Raw genomic sequence first — 16,626 nt, 5'->3', positions numbered from 1 at the left:
TTTCCAGAAGGCTGCACTGGCATGACTGGACGATATACCTCCAAAATCTGGCTCTTTTTATAGAAACCATTAGTAGGAAAAAGGAAGTGTCCACATTAACAGCTGGTCCAGGAAGAGTCACTTTTCAGAACTGTTCATTGAAACCAGTCTGATTTTAACCTGATGGATAGAGAAGCTGTAAGATGGGTACTTCAGGCTTGCTCAAGTCCTTCATGTTAATTTTCAAGGTAGGAAATATTTTGGATAGAGGGGCTAAAGACCAAAGGAAATTTTTATCCAAATATGACTTTGTATTTTAAACCACTATGTACAGAAAGAAGCAGTGTTGGGCATTGCATGAGAAACTTTAAGTCCATGAATGAAAGCGTTATTCTTTTCTCTTTTTAATTAAAAAAAAACATTTTTTAAGTTTATTTATTTCAAGAGACAGAGAGAGTGAGTGGGGGAGGGGCAGAGAAAGAGAAACAAGAGAATCCTGAACAGGCTCTGCCCTGTTCGCATGGAGCCCTACATGGGGCTAGAACTCACAAAATTCGAGATCATAACCTGAGTCGAAATCAAGAGTTGAACTCTTCACTGACTGAGCCACAGGCGCCCCTGAAAATATTTTCCTTAATCAAATACAGTAAAACCTTGGTTTGAGAGCAGAATTCATTCTGGGAACATGTTTGTAATCCAAAGCACTCGTATATTAAAGCGAACTTCAATAACCTTTGGTTCAGTTGTGATCACGAGATGCTCGGCATCACGTACTGGTCATACTGCAAGACAGTGCTCGTTTATCAAGTTAAAATTTATTAGATATGTTTCACCTTGTGGAACACTCACAGGCCAGGTTACTTGCACTCCAAGATTTCACTGTGTATCCTCTGACTTCTTATAGAAGAAATAAAGTAGAAAAATTATGGGAAGAGCCTAGAAACTTTCTTCATGGCTTATGCTTTGAACACAGCAACATATTTACATAGTCTGCGTGCATGTGTGAAACAAATTGCATTTTGGAATGGTCTCAAGCAGATTCCAAGCACTCTAGTGAAACTGAGGTCACTTTGCCACTGTCCATAGCCCATATTTATAACCTCCCAATCTGGAAAGTGGTAAATGTCTAATAAAAGGAAGGGAGGAAATTACATGAGAAGAATGAAGTGGAATTAGAATCCAGAGCAGGGTTAGCTCAGACCCATGGTTTCATGAAACAATCTAAAAATAAAGTGCTGGAAACAGCTCAGCGAGTGACATTACCAAAGATCACACTGGCCACAGAGGCAAGGCTGTAATAAGAGACAGATGATTAGGAAATATTTTGTGGGGTTATTGTCTCTAGTTTTTTCAAGTCTCATACTTTATAATATATGTTCACAATATCTAGGTAAGAAGTGAAATTAGAGAATAATAAAGCAATTAGAAAATGTAAGCTAGATCTATTTGTGAAAAGAAAATTAAGTCCACTCCCCCTTATCCCCATATCTTAAATTTTTCAGATTATGCTACATGTAATGTGGAAAGATAAATTAAGTAGGCAGTGTTTGACTGAAGAATGGATTGTAGAGAATTCTGAAGGAGGAAATAGAGATGACCCAGTCTGGAAATTAAAGGGAACAAAGGTCATGGTCATATAATCAAAGATTTGGGTTTGAGCTTTCCCACAGAAGCCCACACTTTTCCATCATTGTTTGCTTGTAAAACTGTGCCCAGTACTGTACTATTAAGAAAAGTTCTCATTGCACATATACAGTTTCAATAAAACATTTGTTCTCATAAGCACCTGTCTTCCTACTTCTCAGGCTGCTGGGTCTGCCTGTGTCTACCCTTGGTTGAGGAATTCAGGAAGGCTGGGAAAGGTGATTCTGGAAGGTTCTTCATTCCAGCCCAGTTGCTTTGAGAGTCTAATGCAGCCCCCCAAAAGCTTTATTCGCTGCCACAGGGATACTCTTGCAAAGAAACCTCCCCAGTGCTAGCAATGTGTGATAACAGACCACTGCAGGATTAAAGGGAGAAATAGCCCTTCCTTCAAGATCTTTGTCATCACTTCTTTAGAAGATCAGGATTTAGGGCTCATAGTCTTACGACTGGCTGATGCCCAATCCAACAGCGTCACTTACTTACCAAGTCAGAGACAAACCAGCCTCTGCCTACCCACAGATAGAGAACCTTTCTTTTGGAACTTCCATCACTCTGAATAATGGTGATTAACTACTGGTGTACTTTTAAAATCATCTCTGCCTCATTATAATCCTCTTGAGTATTTGGGCTAATTCTTCTTAGCTTCTGCTGCACGTTCAGAATGTCGCCTTGGGCAGCTCTTGTTTCTCGCACTTCCTCACTCATGCACAGCCATAGATGTGTAATAAATACTGATTAAGGATCTATATTAGGCTGTATTCTTATCAGCTTAGTAGGTATAAATGAGAGCTAGGTAAAGACATATTCCCAGCCCAGAAGCTCAAATAGCATGTGTGTTTTAAAAACCTTTTCAGGCACGCCAGGTCATTTAAAGTAGCACACCAGAGAGCCACACCTCATTATTAGCCCATGTTATAGACAAGAAATGGAGATTCAATGTCTGAATCTCTTGCGTGAGACAAATCAGAGATCATGGAGGCAGAGATGGGACTTCATCTTGAAGCTACAGATGCGCCAGTACTAATATAATTAAATTACTATCAGTGATAAATTAATGTAAATTAAATTATTATCAGTGATGCTGTAAGACAGTTACTCATGTTAAGGCTTTATGTTTGTGCACTGTCGTTTAACTTAGATGGTAAGAAGAGTGTCTGTTAAGAAAATTAAAGTCATGATTAATTCTTATGAATGGAAATTTACTGATTTCTATTTCACTGCTGCATTATCCTGATTTACACAATTCCATCTTTGATTTGAAGTTATTTAAGTCTCTACAGAAAGCATAACAGCTAGAAATCTGCCCCTTGTGAAATGTTCTCTGCCTACGAGGAATGTGAAAAAAAAAAAAGCTTATATTCTGTTTAAAAGTTACAGTTTTAGGTTAAGAACCTAAACTGTCTTAATAATAATATAGCAAAAAAGTATCAAACCATATTTTGCTCCCAAAAAGATGATGCTAAAAGGTGATATGTACATTTAAAATTAAATGAACTTGTTACCTAAAGAGCAAAACAGAAGCGTATGTGGTTATAAGTAACAGCTGGCATGTATATCCTACCCAATCTGGGCCCTAAAATAACTGCATGAAATTGGCACCATTATTCCTATATTTCAGATATGAAAACAAGCTCAGAGAATTTAAATGATAAGACCAATGTGACACAGTAGAAAGTACTTTAGCAAGAATTGAGCCCAGATGTGTCTATGATTCTAATGTCTAATTCTAAGTACTAAAGCCCTAGTATACCTAGGACCCTAGGTCACTGCCTGGGAAACACATTTCCTAATTGCTGGGGTATTTTTCAAAGGTTCAGTCAGTCCTATATTTCCACTTTTAAGATTTCAATGTGTCTCTTATGACACACAAATCAGGTGACATTTGAAGACAAATCCTGTTGGTTGTTGGTCTTGGTTTGTCTTTGTTATTAACAATGAGGTAGGACTGTTTATTATAAGCTATTGTTTACTTCTCACAGGAGCAATGATCACTCACAATGTAATAAACACAACAAATTTCTGTGCAAACTGATTAATGCTGGAGGAGTCAGGAGAATCTTGGGTAACTTTTAAGAGGGACACCTCTGCGTTTCATAGTCAATGGTGACAAATCCCATCTCAGAGTCATTGAGGGATGCTTAGAAAGACAGTAGCTGCAGCAAATTTCTCTTACACTTGTAAATGACATTGTCAAAAGGAAACATCTACCCTATGCCTGACTTTGCCTTCCTTCTCCCTAACTAGTTAACCCTAAAAGGGAAAATATAAACACATTTAATCCCCAACAGTACATCTGAACCTGGAGAAATCTGGAATTAATTGCCAAGTATTCTGGTTCCTGTTGCAGCTGTTCCAAGTGTTTGATTTGGCGAGGGAAGAGAAAAGGCACTGCATACCAATTTCATGAGCCACGGTGAAAGCTGCATGGAGGCCATCATCTTCAATCACAGCACAGCTGCGCTCTGGGGAACATATGGTCCCAACGTCTGCCATTCCCAGGGTGTCACATGAATGATGCCCACATAAATCCTGCCCCGGAGAAAGAAAGAAATCATTAAAATCAATTTACATCCAGAAGGAGCCACCTTGGAGGGCCACTTGCTCACTCCCAGCAGCAAGAGTGGGACAGGTTTATGGTGTCACCTGTTCAGCTCTGGAAATGTTCCAAAGACAAATTAATGGCATTGACTCTTCTAAACATCTCTGGGTCCCATAGGGGATGGGGCTCCATTGCACTTCAAAAGATGTCCTGGGACTGTGGCTTGTCCGTTGTGAGAGCAAACTCAGCTTTAACAAAACGGTACCGCATATATCCAGACACGTAATATCCGGGATCACTTTCACATACAGTCATGCTTACCAAAGCCCTTATATTCCAACCAAAAGTCATGCTAAACTTATCAGAAGCCTGGCCTAATAATGTATTTTCCATCCCAGGGGCAAACTGCAACCACACATTTGTGGCAAAATACAAGTGCATCAGTAACTCAAATAGGAAACGAAATTATAATCCAAAGGCATAATCCCTTGAAGGATAGTCTTTTCATTTCCAAATGGAGTCATACTTTCATTGGTTATGTCTTCAAAAATGTGTGCACTCTTACTCATAGCATTCAATGTAGTGTTTCTCAACCGGATCAATCTGCAGAAAATACATGTAACATGTTGTATTTATATAAGTGAGTGTGTGCGTTTTTCTGGTGAGAAGGTGTATAGCTGTCAAAAGCTCAAAGAAAAACACGATCACATCCCATTAAAATGATCATTAAATATGGGTGATTTATATGAAAGCGACCTCGTGGGACGATTTTTTAAGTTATGAAGCATAAAGAGAAAATATAAGTCAGAATTTTGTACATGATCGATTTATAATAAGCTTTTCCTTAAATGCTATTTGAGTATTAACAGATATCAGAACTTCTTGGGTTTGACTACTGTGTTCAATGAAAATTAATTAACACTGTGTACATTTCCATCCCCACATGCAAGAGAGTATCCTTGTAAGCCATTAATGAATAATTGTAGAAGAAAACGTTATTTTTTAAATATCATGATGAATGATGGCTATTTACCAGTTGAAATAATAAGTGTTGCTTCTATTATAGCTATTATCTTTCTATCCCCAACTATGACAATAACTGGCTAATTTACTTAATTGAGGTAAATTGTGACACAGTCAGATGCAACGTAGACCTCACACAACTTCAACACCTTTTTTTGCTAGGAAGCTCTCAACAGGTTCCAGGAAGTCAGTGCAAGGTGTTCTTACTACATAACCAATGTCACCTACTCAATGTCAACCTAGGCTTCTAATTTTTCCCTTATTTTGCTGCATAAAAATCTAACCAAGGTAAAGAATATTTAAAAGATATACCCTATGATCTTCTCTCTAGTACATTTTCAGGTCCTTATCGTGTTCTATATATTATGAGATCCCAGCTGTGATGCATTACATGGACGCCACCATGTTATTATAGCTTCAGACAGTGGAAGTCTTGGCCAAGTAGCCTTGGTGAATCAAGTCACCAAACCAGCAATAGCCTCCCCAGGTTTCCTGTGTCTCCTCATATGTCATCTCATGGGATCTCAAATTACAGCTGTTGAGAACAAATTAGTAGTTTTTAAAATTGAAATTGGAACACACTTTTGCATAATAATCAGTCTTTGAGATAATAATAGAGTACAATACATTTTTAATCCAGTTTTTCTCCAATCATTTCAGTAACGTTAAGCCCCAACACCCAGTTGTCATTGCTAGAAGCTATAGGTCATTTCTGCACATGTGTTTTTTAACCAAGATTTGTGTTTATCTTCACAGTTTGGGAGTCATTATCTTCTAATAATGAAATGCAAGAATTGTTGCCCCTTCTTACTCCGTATATCATTAATAAGCTCAGATGAAGAGCCACAGGAAATGGAAATGGCCCTCCTGTTTTGAACAAAGTTTAAACTGGATTCTTAATATCTCTCAGTTTGCTGGTATCAATTGCTCATTAGAGGCTATCAACTCTCCTTGTTATCCATGAATTGCATGAAATGCATTTGGCCCTTTGCCACAGAAGTGTGTGCATGTGACAAAATTATGAACAGAAGCAGTTGCTGTTTTTTTAAGCACACTGATTAAACCCTTTGACGACATGGCCATACTCTATATAATTTTGTGACTATAATTATGTAAACCAGCAACCTCTCAATTTCATTCACAGATTTCAAACCTTGGCAGCCCAGTTACAGTTTCATCCCCAAGATTTACAATGAAAGTCTGTATTTCTTTGTGATCCAATGTTTATTCCAATGTATTAAAACTCAACTTGTGCATCAAATTATTAAGAATATAGCATGTCACACATATCTATTTGTGGTAGAGATTTATAACATTTATAGGTGTACACTTTATTTGAAGTTACTAGGGTTTTTTTTTTTTTTTTACTTTCGGATCAGGAGTAAGGATACAAGGGGGCAATAGCATCTATCTGTCTATCTATCTATCTATCTATCTATCTATCTATCTATCATCTATCTATATTATCCATCCATCCCTCCATCTATCTATCTTATGGATCTGGAGGCAGAGAATATTGACAAAATGGTGAATCATATGTACTATCCACATAAAAGGCAATTAAATGAAAATTGCTAACAGAGTTTTTCTGATTGGTCAATGTAGATCTGAAGGTAAGTTATATCTTTGTTATGTTAAAGATGGTTCTTTTCAAGCAGGATCAAGATCTTATCACTATGGTGTAGACAGCACTGCAAAGGAAGATTAGTAAAATGTAAAAGTTGGACATAAATAGGTGTGCTTGTGTTATAGGCCAAGAGATATGACCGGGGCATTGTATCTAATTCAGAAATAGAGCTTAGACGGTCAAGATCGATGAAGACTTGACAAGGAAGTCATTGACATGTTGACCACTCACCAGATGTGGCCTTTTAGGGGACCATGAGTATGCCAATATCTGTGATTCATCACAGAATTTAAAAGGACTAGTAGCACCCCAGACCTATTCTTGTAGATGAAGTGGGGGGAATGGGGAACCAGCAAAATACACTACCTTGAGAAGTAGATGCCCAGAAGATAGTACTACTTAGCAAATCCCAGTGGTCAGTACTGGGTGCGGGAAATGAACAAGAAGACATGAGAATATGCAAAGAGGAATGAGTAACAGGAACAGTAGGACATCTAGTCTTGACTGGGAGACTGGTCTCTCATGCAGCAGAAACGTGCTGAGGGAACGAGCCAAAAACGGCACAAGGTAGGAAGAGCCATCACACCTGCAGCAATGCCAGCCCAAATTAAGGGAGAATTCCTTGTACAATGGAATCCTGAGTTAAATAACAGCAACTTCTGTGTCTATAAATATTACCATCTCATATGCGCATGCATGGAGCTCAAGAGAAGGGCACAGAAGAGCGTTTAACTAGCCTCAGACATCTGTGTGACCTCCCAATTCCTATGAAAAGGGATTAGCGGTAGAAGAATTAATCTTGCATGGTACATATTTTAGTCATAAGTATTATAGAAAGATAGACACCATAGTTCATATTTACTTGTGCATCCAATTCTTGAAGTGTCATCTGCCTTTCTGGTTACCTACATATAGAGCAATCCCCAATAATATTTTGATTTAGATCTCAGGAGAGAACTGTATCAGGTCTATTAGTCTGGCCATTATAATGACCCATGTTATACAATCTCTGTCCATGCTTCTGGATACAACTAGGTGATCCCAAATATACATAGACCATGGATCCAGGTGCGTTTATTCCTTAAACATACTGTGTGCCCACAATCTGTTGACACTGCTCAATGCTGATACTGTGATAAATAAATAAGATCTGATCTTGACTTTAAGAAGCATCGTGACCTAGTGAGCAAAACAGATATGCCAAGAAGAAAGCAAATTGTGACATGCTATAATGAATAGATTTTTGAGGGAATGTAGGGTGTAGTTGCATTCTTGGGTGATTCTGAATTGATAAAAGTGTGTCAAAGGAGATGACTAGATATTGAGGGATGCATAGAAGTCTGAAACTCCTAGAGGAAGGGTATCCCAACCAGGAAAGACTGGTCAATACTTCAGGGAATGGTAAAAGGCAGGCTCTGTTTGGAGGAATGACAGGAAGTTTGTCTTAACTGGAGAAAGTGGAATTCATTGGGTGAAAGGCAGTCAGGGGAAGCTGAAAAGGCAGTGTGTGCTTGAGTTCCATGATGGGGCGTTTCGTCTGATAAAGGTGAAGTGAGAAGAAGGGAAAGTCTGAAACAGCAGGCTGGAGGTTAGCAGGTGAAATCTCTTGGAAGAGTCCTTTTGGAGAATAGGAATGGAAGCGATCAGACATAATCAATGCAAGTAGATCACTATAGGTTTTAAATATTTATTTATGAGAGTTTGATTTTTAAAGTATTTATTTATTTATTTATTTATTTATTTATTTATTTATTTATGAGAGTTCCCAAGCAGGGGAGGAGGAGAGAGAGAGAGGGAAAGAGAGAGAATCCAAAGCAGGCTCTAAGCTGTCATTGCAGAGTCCCCCATGATGCAGGACTGACTTGATCCCAAATCAAGATTCAGATGCTTAACTGACTGAGCCAACCAGGCACTCCTAAAGTAGATCACTTTTTAATTCTAATGCTATTACTAAATGTCATTATGTAAGTTGTTCCTATGCTTTGAGACAAAGTTCCCTCCTCATTAGCATAAGGAATGTGGACCAGGTGATCCCAAAGCCTTTCCAGCTATACCTGTGTTGGCATTAAATGAAAACACTCCAATTTATAGGTGGAGAAATTAAAGCTCAGGGCAATAAGTGTCAAAAGTTGCAAACTTGAGACTCGTGAAGCCAAAATTTAAACCTATATCGAAACGCCCCAATTTGTAAACCACCTACACCATGGTACTGGTAAATCATCACACATGTTTTCCTTGACAGTACTATTAACTTCTACATTTATACTCTGTGCCTGGTCAAGCAAATTCCTTTCCTACAACAAATAATACAGCATGGTCTTTATCTTTATGGTGGGTCCAGTAAAACTCAACAATTTAGAAGCATACTAAATGTATAAAAAACACTGAAAAAGATATTTCAGGAACGAAGAACAAGGAAGGGCTGGATAGGAAACCTGGACTTGATTTACTTGTACCTTTCTCTCTCGCTCCTACCGCATCTGATTGGTCACTGTAAGTCACTGACTTTCCACCCACCAAAAGTCTCAGGTGCCCGGCCACTCCTCCTTGGAGTCCACTCTTCCTCCTTCCATTAAGGCTTGCTGCCTGTGATTAGCCTTGGTGTTCAACCTTGTCCACTGCAAGCCAGGCTTCCTGTCTGCCTCCATGGCGCTGTCATGTCCCCTCTTGTGCACTGTTTCCTGCACATCTTATCAACATTTTGGTGCCAAACCTTAGCCCAAATATTCCTTCTGCTGGAAAGAATTAATTAACATATATCCATCACCTCATTTTGAAATTTCTTGATTTGATCCCTCCTTCTACATTTCTAATGCCATTTCTTTAATTTTGATTATCCCAAGTCTCCTTTTGAAGGTTACTGATAGAGCCTACAATGGCTCCCCCCTGGATTGAGTCCAGCTACTCGTTCCAGAACATATTCCTAGTCACTGCCGTTTTATGTCCATAGATTGCCATTGGATTTAATTAACACCTTTAAATCTTAAGTGTGGTGCTTCGGACTGACTTGTGTCTCCCCCAAAACCTCAAATTCGTATGCTGAAGCCTTAATCCACAATGTGACTATCGTTGTATGTAGGGCCCATAAGAAGGTAATTAAGATGAATTAGGGTGGAGCCCTAATCCAATAGGATTAGTGTTCTTAAAAGAAAAGACATTGAAATTTCTCTCTCTCCCTCTCTTTTCTCTCTCTGTCTCCCCTTCCCTCCAACCATCAACGCCAGACCCTGGAAGAAAGGCCATATAACCATACAGTCAATATGTGGCAGTCTACAAACCAGGAAGAAGTCTCTCACCAAAAACTGAATAGGCTAGAACCTGGATCCTAGACTCTTCAGGCTCCAAAACTGTGAGAAAATGTTGTTGTTTAAGCCACCCAATCTATGGTATTGTTTTATGGCAGCCTGAGCAGAATAAATACACACAACACACAATTTCTTCTATCATCTAGTTGTTACCATCTTCTCTAGACTATTCTCGATCACCCTTCTGCCTTCATGTCACATGTTGTCCCTGGGCCATTGCACATGAGAGCTGGGCATGTATGCAAAGCCTATCTCCTCTTTATGGTCTGGTTAACTCCTAGACCTTCTTTCATATTGAACTCAGATGGGTTAGGCAACCTTCTAATGCATTTCCATGGTATCTGATGACCACACGTGTCATAAAAGTCATCATGCTATATAGCAATTATCTATCTCCTTGTCTGTTTCCTGGAGCAGATTCTTAGGAAAGGGGTCACATTTTAAATTTCTGAATCCCAGTCTGTTTATTAGGAATATACTGACTGTCTGACTAGATCAGTCATACTACTTTGTTTTGAAAGCACTAGACAGGACTACCTTCTCTCTCTCTCTGCAATTTGTCACCTATTACTCTTAGAAGACTATCTCTTTTCATTAATGTCTTTCTCTGCCCAGTTATGATAACATTATGGTTGTATAACCTAATGATCACATGATATTACATACATAATGATATTATGTAAAGATCTATGGGCAGAATTGATTATTCTTCCCTTCTCTTTCACACACTTTGTTTATAACTTGGTCACAACATTTACCTGAGTTTTCCTAACATTAGAGTGATTTATGTGTGCACCTGCCTCTTTCCCTTGGTGATAAGCCCAGTTGGGCAGGGAACAGGGATTCTCCATCTTACTGCATTCAGCTGCATAAATGAGGAGCTCATACACAGAAGGTGCTCATATCCATGTGCCAAAAGTGTGTGTGTGTGTGTGTGTGTGTGTGTGTGTGTGTGAGAGAGAGAGAGAGAGAGTAGTGATATAAGCCTTGTGTGTTTTGGTATATTGCCTGTAATGAGCTTTAGAGTTTGCTTATTGATTTATTTATCAATTGAGATATAATTGACTTATATTAGTTTTAAGTGTACGACATGACGATTTGATATATGCATATGTTGTGCAATGGTCACCACAGTAAGTCTAGTTAATATCCATCACTATGCATAGTTATGATTTTTTTTCTTGTGATGAGAACCTTTAGGAACTATTCTCTTAGCAACTTGCAATTCACATTTGTTTTTTTTTTTTAATGTTTATTTATTTGGGGTGGGGGCGAGGAGCATAGAGAGAGGGAGACAGAATCTGAGGCAGGTTCCAGGCTCCGAGCTGTAAGCACAGAGCCTGCTCCAGCTCATGATCTCACAGTTCAAGTCTGACACTTAACTGAGCCACCCAAGCACCCCACACATTTTTTAATGTTTATTTATTTATTTTTGAGACAGAGAGAGAGATATGCAGAGAGAGAGAGACAGAAAATCCCAAGCAGGCTCCGCGTTGTTAATGCAGAACTCAAACTCACAAACTGAGATCATGGCCTGAGCTGAAATTAAGAGTCCGAGAGTTGGACTCTTAAACTGACTGAGCCACCCAGGCATCCCTACATTTCTTCTTAAAATGTCAACTACAGGGGCGCCTGGGTAGCTAAGTCTGTTGAGCAGCCAGCTTCGGCTCAGGTCATGATCCCACAGTTCGCGAGTTCGAGCCCCACATTAGGCTCTGTGGTGACCGCTTGGAGCCTGGATGCTTCAGATTCTGTGTCTCCTTCTCTCTCTGTCCTTCCCCTGTTCATGCTCTGTCCTTCTGTCTCTCTAAAATAAATAAACATTAAAAAATTTTTTTAAATAAAATAAAATGTCAACTACAGCTGCTTAATCTGCCCCCAGTCTTCCCATTTCCGAGTTATTTAGATTTTTATTGATTAGGATACATCTATACAGGCTAGGAATCCTGGCTAAGAGCTCTCTTCTGACTTTAAACGGGATTTGAATTCAGAGGTGCAATTGGATTAGTCAATCTAGTTAGCAAGCAAGAAAGGGCACATCCTTCTTCCTCCTAACTTCTGGTCACCTTTTAGCACTCTCTACTGTCACAGCCTAACAAGGGCCTGGCTGGTAACGGAGAATACTCTCTAATTTCTCAACACTGCAAAGCAGAATTAAGAACATAAGAAGAGGTGTTAACTGAGAGACAATTGCTTACTAGCGGGCGCAGTGTTAATGAATGAAGGTGAACGGCCCTTGTACATTACATAGTCTGTAGCTCATTCATTTTTAATCGAATGCTTTCAATCCATGTGAAGTGTGGGATGTGGGGTTCTTAAACAGTCTCCACTTTTGTCATCCGGCAGGTAGGACATTTGTTTCTCAAGAAGAGTGTGTGGTCTCCTAAATGGGTTTAAGAGACCGTCTTTAAAGAACCTATTTTAAAGTAAAAGAGGAAACCAGGGACAAGGAAAGAATTCTGGAAAAGCGAAATTAAGTTCTGGGAAGATCAGATTCCTACTGTTTGATGGTAGAAGTGTGAATTTCAGGATGAAAATAGTTCCTATGCCAGAAAATGGACTGGTGCAAAGTTTCTCTAATTAAGTGCCGGGTAGGGTCCCAGCAGTGAAGTGTGTTAGTTTGATAAATGAATTACTAGCACTATTCTGCTGACTCCCAGTACAGCGTTCAAGGTGGCCCGGGCCAGTAAACAGGAGTGGAAAACATATCCTCACACATTCACTTCATGCCTGAAAAACAAGCAATTTAAGAGAAGACATCTGGACCCAAAATTTGAGCAGTTCTCAGAGCCCATCAAAACATGGATATGATGGCTTGGCATCTGGCTGCTAAGCAACGTACTTCTTACATTCAAAACAGAGTTGTAAAAGTAGGTTCCAGGTGCCAACTCTGGGTATTTCTCATTGAAAAAAAAAAATAGCCGTGAACACTTCTCTTCGGTCTTAGGGCACCTGATTTCTATGGTGGAAGGGCTCAGATAATTTCTGCTCTCTTCCTCTTCTTTTCCACATTCTGAAGCATTAGGGGAGCTTGACTTTGCATTTTGAGCCCCTCTTAATGAAGGCTGCATAAGGGTCTTGTAAGATTTTTCTCAGCCCCCTAATTAACAGCATTCTTTGAAACGAAGTCTAGATATTCACAATACACATGCTTTTCAAATATTTGGTTCTCCTCAAGTAAGATGTATATACCAGAGGGCCAACCACAGCCTAAATGAGATTTGTTTTACCAAAAGTATGTTTCTGTTTGGCAGGGAGGCCAGGGAGGGCCCGTGTAAAATATTTTCCATGTGCAGACTACTTGGGAAAATGTATGTTATTATAATACTTACGAACATTAAGATAGACCGTTAATTTCTTTCTCCTTTGCTTTTATCTACTTAAAATGTACTGATATGTTCCAGAGCTTGGAACGTAGGAGTGGCTAACTCCCCAAATAAAATGCAAATCCAGAACAGCGATAGGCAGATTATTTAGAACCACTGACTGGTTTTCCTTTTTGTTTTCTTCATTTTTTGGGGGAAGCAATTAAAAAAATTATGGGGCAGGAGGGAGGGAGTAAGGGGGTCTTCTGTTAATTTTTATTTGTTTTGAAAATTATGGCAATGTGCATTTGTCTTCCAAAATCAAAGTGAACTATTAAAATGACCTGCTCCTTGGAGTAGTGTGCCTACAAAAGTATTTTTTCCTCTGTCTCTAGAGAACTTCCTTCCATAAACTCTCTGAAGCTTCTTGGCGGCTTCTGGTGATGCAGCAAAGCAAGAAATCCAGACGTGGAAAATTGCTTACAAGAAAAAAAAAAGTCTTGGAAACCGAATAAAAAAGGGCTAGTTTTACAGGAGAAGTTCATTTCATACAGAAGTCTACCAAACGAATGTTCTTCCATTTCGAAGATTAATGTAGCACAGAGAAATTACCGGATGGTTTTTAGATCACTTAATAAGGAGGAAGATTTTCCATCGTGCATAGCATCATATCCTGCCAGTTTCTTCCTAAACTGCCACCCCTAGCATCTTTGTTTACCTGTGGTTTACATTTATGTCCACCCCATGGGCCACAAGTGTTTCTCCACTCCAAATTTATCGACACTTTTCCTTCATACACTTTTCCTTCATACTTATTCCTCTAATAAAAACAGAGAATCAGGTAGTGGAGCTGTGATTCGGATGTGTGCAAGCTACTGCTGCATCTTCTATCCCGGCTCTGGTCACTCCATATTTCAAAATTTCGAATCCTTCAGCTACCCTGGATGGATCCCAAACACTTAAAGAATGAGCTTTGAAACACTTAAAGAGTGAGCCTCCGAGAGGCCTGACTTAAAACTGCCAATCAGAGGGCAGTCGTGAGGTAGGCTCATGGCTCTGAGCAAGCCAGGCTCAAAACCAGCCCAGACTCTGTGTCTGAATGTCACACTTACGTGGTGATCGAACCACTGAGCAAATAGATACTGTGCTCTTTCCAGAACCTGTGGGCCTATACAGATCAGTTTCTTTCTTTTCCTGTAACCATCTTCCTTAAAAAGAGGGAAATCCTGGGCAAGCATTCTTTCCTTGGATCTTGACTCTTTGCCCAGATCTTTCCACATTGGGCTTGAGAAACATACTCATCCAAAACCCAAACATGCAAGCTGGATGTGACCCTTCCCTGGCAGCTCAGGATGGACAGGCGGTGCCTGACCAGAGGACTAGGCAAAGGAAGTGCTAAGGATCCTGACAACATTGGGTGTCTAGATCCTCCTTGCCCTCCTGAATTCCTTCCTTACCAGAAACAAACATTCCACCAAGGTGGACATGTAAGAACTTCATTAAAAAGCCAAATGAGGGAAAGAGTCTTTCCTCAGTTTATGTCAAAGAAGTGGCTCAAGTAAGAAAGTATTGACACTGACAAAGAAAAGGTCGTGGACAAAAGTGGCTACAATGGATGAAGCAACAAGCCCTTCCCATGAGGTTGGACAAAGTTGTATGTTTAAGCTCAGGGAGAAGTATACTTAAAGGATCCCCCTTCCCCCATCTTCACAAAAGCAGAGGAGGAAGGAGAAGGAGGAAGAAGCGGGGAAAGAGAAGGAGAAAAGGAAGGAAAGGAGGAGGAGGAAGAAATGGAAGGAAGGAAGGAAGGAAGGTCAGTCGGTTAAATGCCTCAGTTCAGCTCAGGTCATGATCTCAAAATCCATGATTTCAAGTCCTGCATGGGGCTCTGTGCTGACAGTTCAGAGCCTGGAACCTGCTTCAGATTCTGTGTCTTCCTCCCTCTCTGCCCCTCTCCTGCTCACATTCTGTCTCTCTCTCTCTCAAACATAAACATAAAAAAAAAAAGACAAATTTGCTTTCTTCCTTCTCCCATTTAGCTCTGTACATTTTCCCAACCATTCCACTCCCTTCTTCTCCTTTCATGTCTCTAGGACACCATATCTCAGACTAGAGATCCTGCCTGCCTGCCTGCTTGATTGTCTATGTAGGTCTAGGCATTCGAGGCAGGGACTGCTTGCTGGGGAAACTCTGACCACCCTAGCAGAGGTGAAGGCTGGCGAGGTACCTGCAAGGAACGCTCAGGCAAATCTCCAGCAGCAGGCGGGGTCGGGGAGAAGCCAGACAGTCAGCAGGACTGAACCCTGGACCCACCTCCTTCCACCGGTGCTTGGACCACCCACGCAGGTTGGACTTACCTCCCGGGTGAACAGGATGGCCGCGTCGTAGTGCTCCTCGTGGTCATCCTCCAGCTGGTTGTGCTGGTGCTGCCACTTGCAAAAGTTCTTGAGCGTGGTGGCCGCGTTCTTGCTCACCTCCAGGCTCTTGTCCTTGTCGCCCAGCACCACCACCTTCACCACGACCAGGCGGATGTGGTTCTCGATGCTGGCGTGGCTGTACAGCCTGTTGGCGATGGAGGCCAGGGTCAGCAAGTAATGCTGCAGGCCCCGGCCGTACATCCGCGCCATGGACGCGTCAGCCACCAGGAGAAGCTCCACCTGGCGGGCCCGGGAGATGGAGCGGCGCCGCCGCCGCCACCACGTCTGGGGTCCCTGGGTGCCCCCGGAGGAGGGAGCCGTCTGGTCCAGGAACTGCGGGGCCGGCTCCCAGCGTGGGTCTGGGCTGCCGCGCGCCGGGGGGCGCTCGCGAGGCCCCGGCGGGGACGCGGGAGTCTCGCAGCTAGTGCGCGGCGGCAAGGCCTCAAAGCTGAAGCCCTCGCGGGTATAGACTTGCAGGATCCGCGCGGACCCATCTCCGTACACTCGCCCGGCCTCTGCCTCGGCCCAGGGCCCGCGCAGCAGCGGCTTCAGGGTGTAGCGCGCGTGCTTAACCGCGAAGAAGCCGTCGAGACCCCCACAGAGGTCAAAGACAGCCAGGGAGCGGGGGCTGCCGTCCACCGTGCCGCGGTAGAAGCAGTGGTCCCGGTGGCGCTGGGTTCCGCTGGGGCCGCGTCCTGCAGGCGCAAAGCCAGCGGCGCCCACCGAGCCATCTCGCTCCAGATCCAGGAGGAACCTCCGTCCGCCCGCGTAGACGAGGGAGCCCACC

At 41.5% G+C, this 16,626-nt stretch overlaps 1 protein-coding gene across 1 annotated transcript in view; it reads right to left on the bottom strand.

Annotated features, from left to right (window-relative positions):
• The window catches only part of ADAMTS5 (ADAM metallopeptidase with thrombospondin type 1 motif 5), a 44,642-nt gene that overhangs the window by 27,213 nt on the left and 803 nt on the right, over nucleotides 1–16,626 (bottom strand). Inside the window, exons 3-4 of the mRNA XM_029938680.1 lie at nucleotides 15,780–16,623; nucleotides 4,020–4,152 (exon numbers count right to left, since the gene is read on the bottom strand). Coding sequence (XP_029794540.1) covers nucleotides 4,020–4,152; nucleotides 15,780–16,623 — 977 coding nt within the window. The remainder of the gene's footprint in view (nucleotides 1–4,019; nucleotides 4,153–15,779; nucleotides 16,624–16,626) is intronic.

This window comes from Suricata suricatta, chromosome 5 (genome assembly GCF_006229205.1).
Source record: "Suricata suricatta isolate VVHF042 chromosome 5, meerkat_22Aug2017_6uvM2_HiC, whole genome shotgun sequence".
Taxonomy (NCBI): Eukaryota; Metazoa; Chordata; class Mammalia; order Carnivora; family Herpestidae; genus Suricata; species Suricata suricatta.
This window is presented reverse-complemented; position numbering and strand designations above follow the sequence as displayed.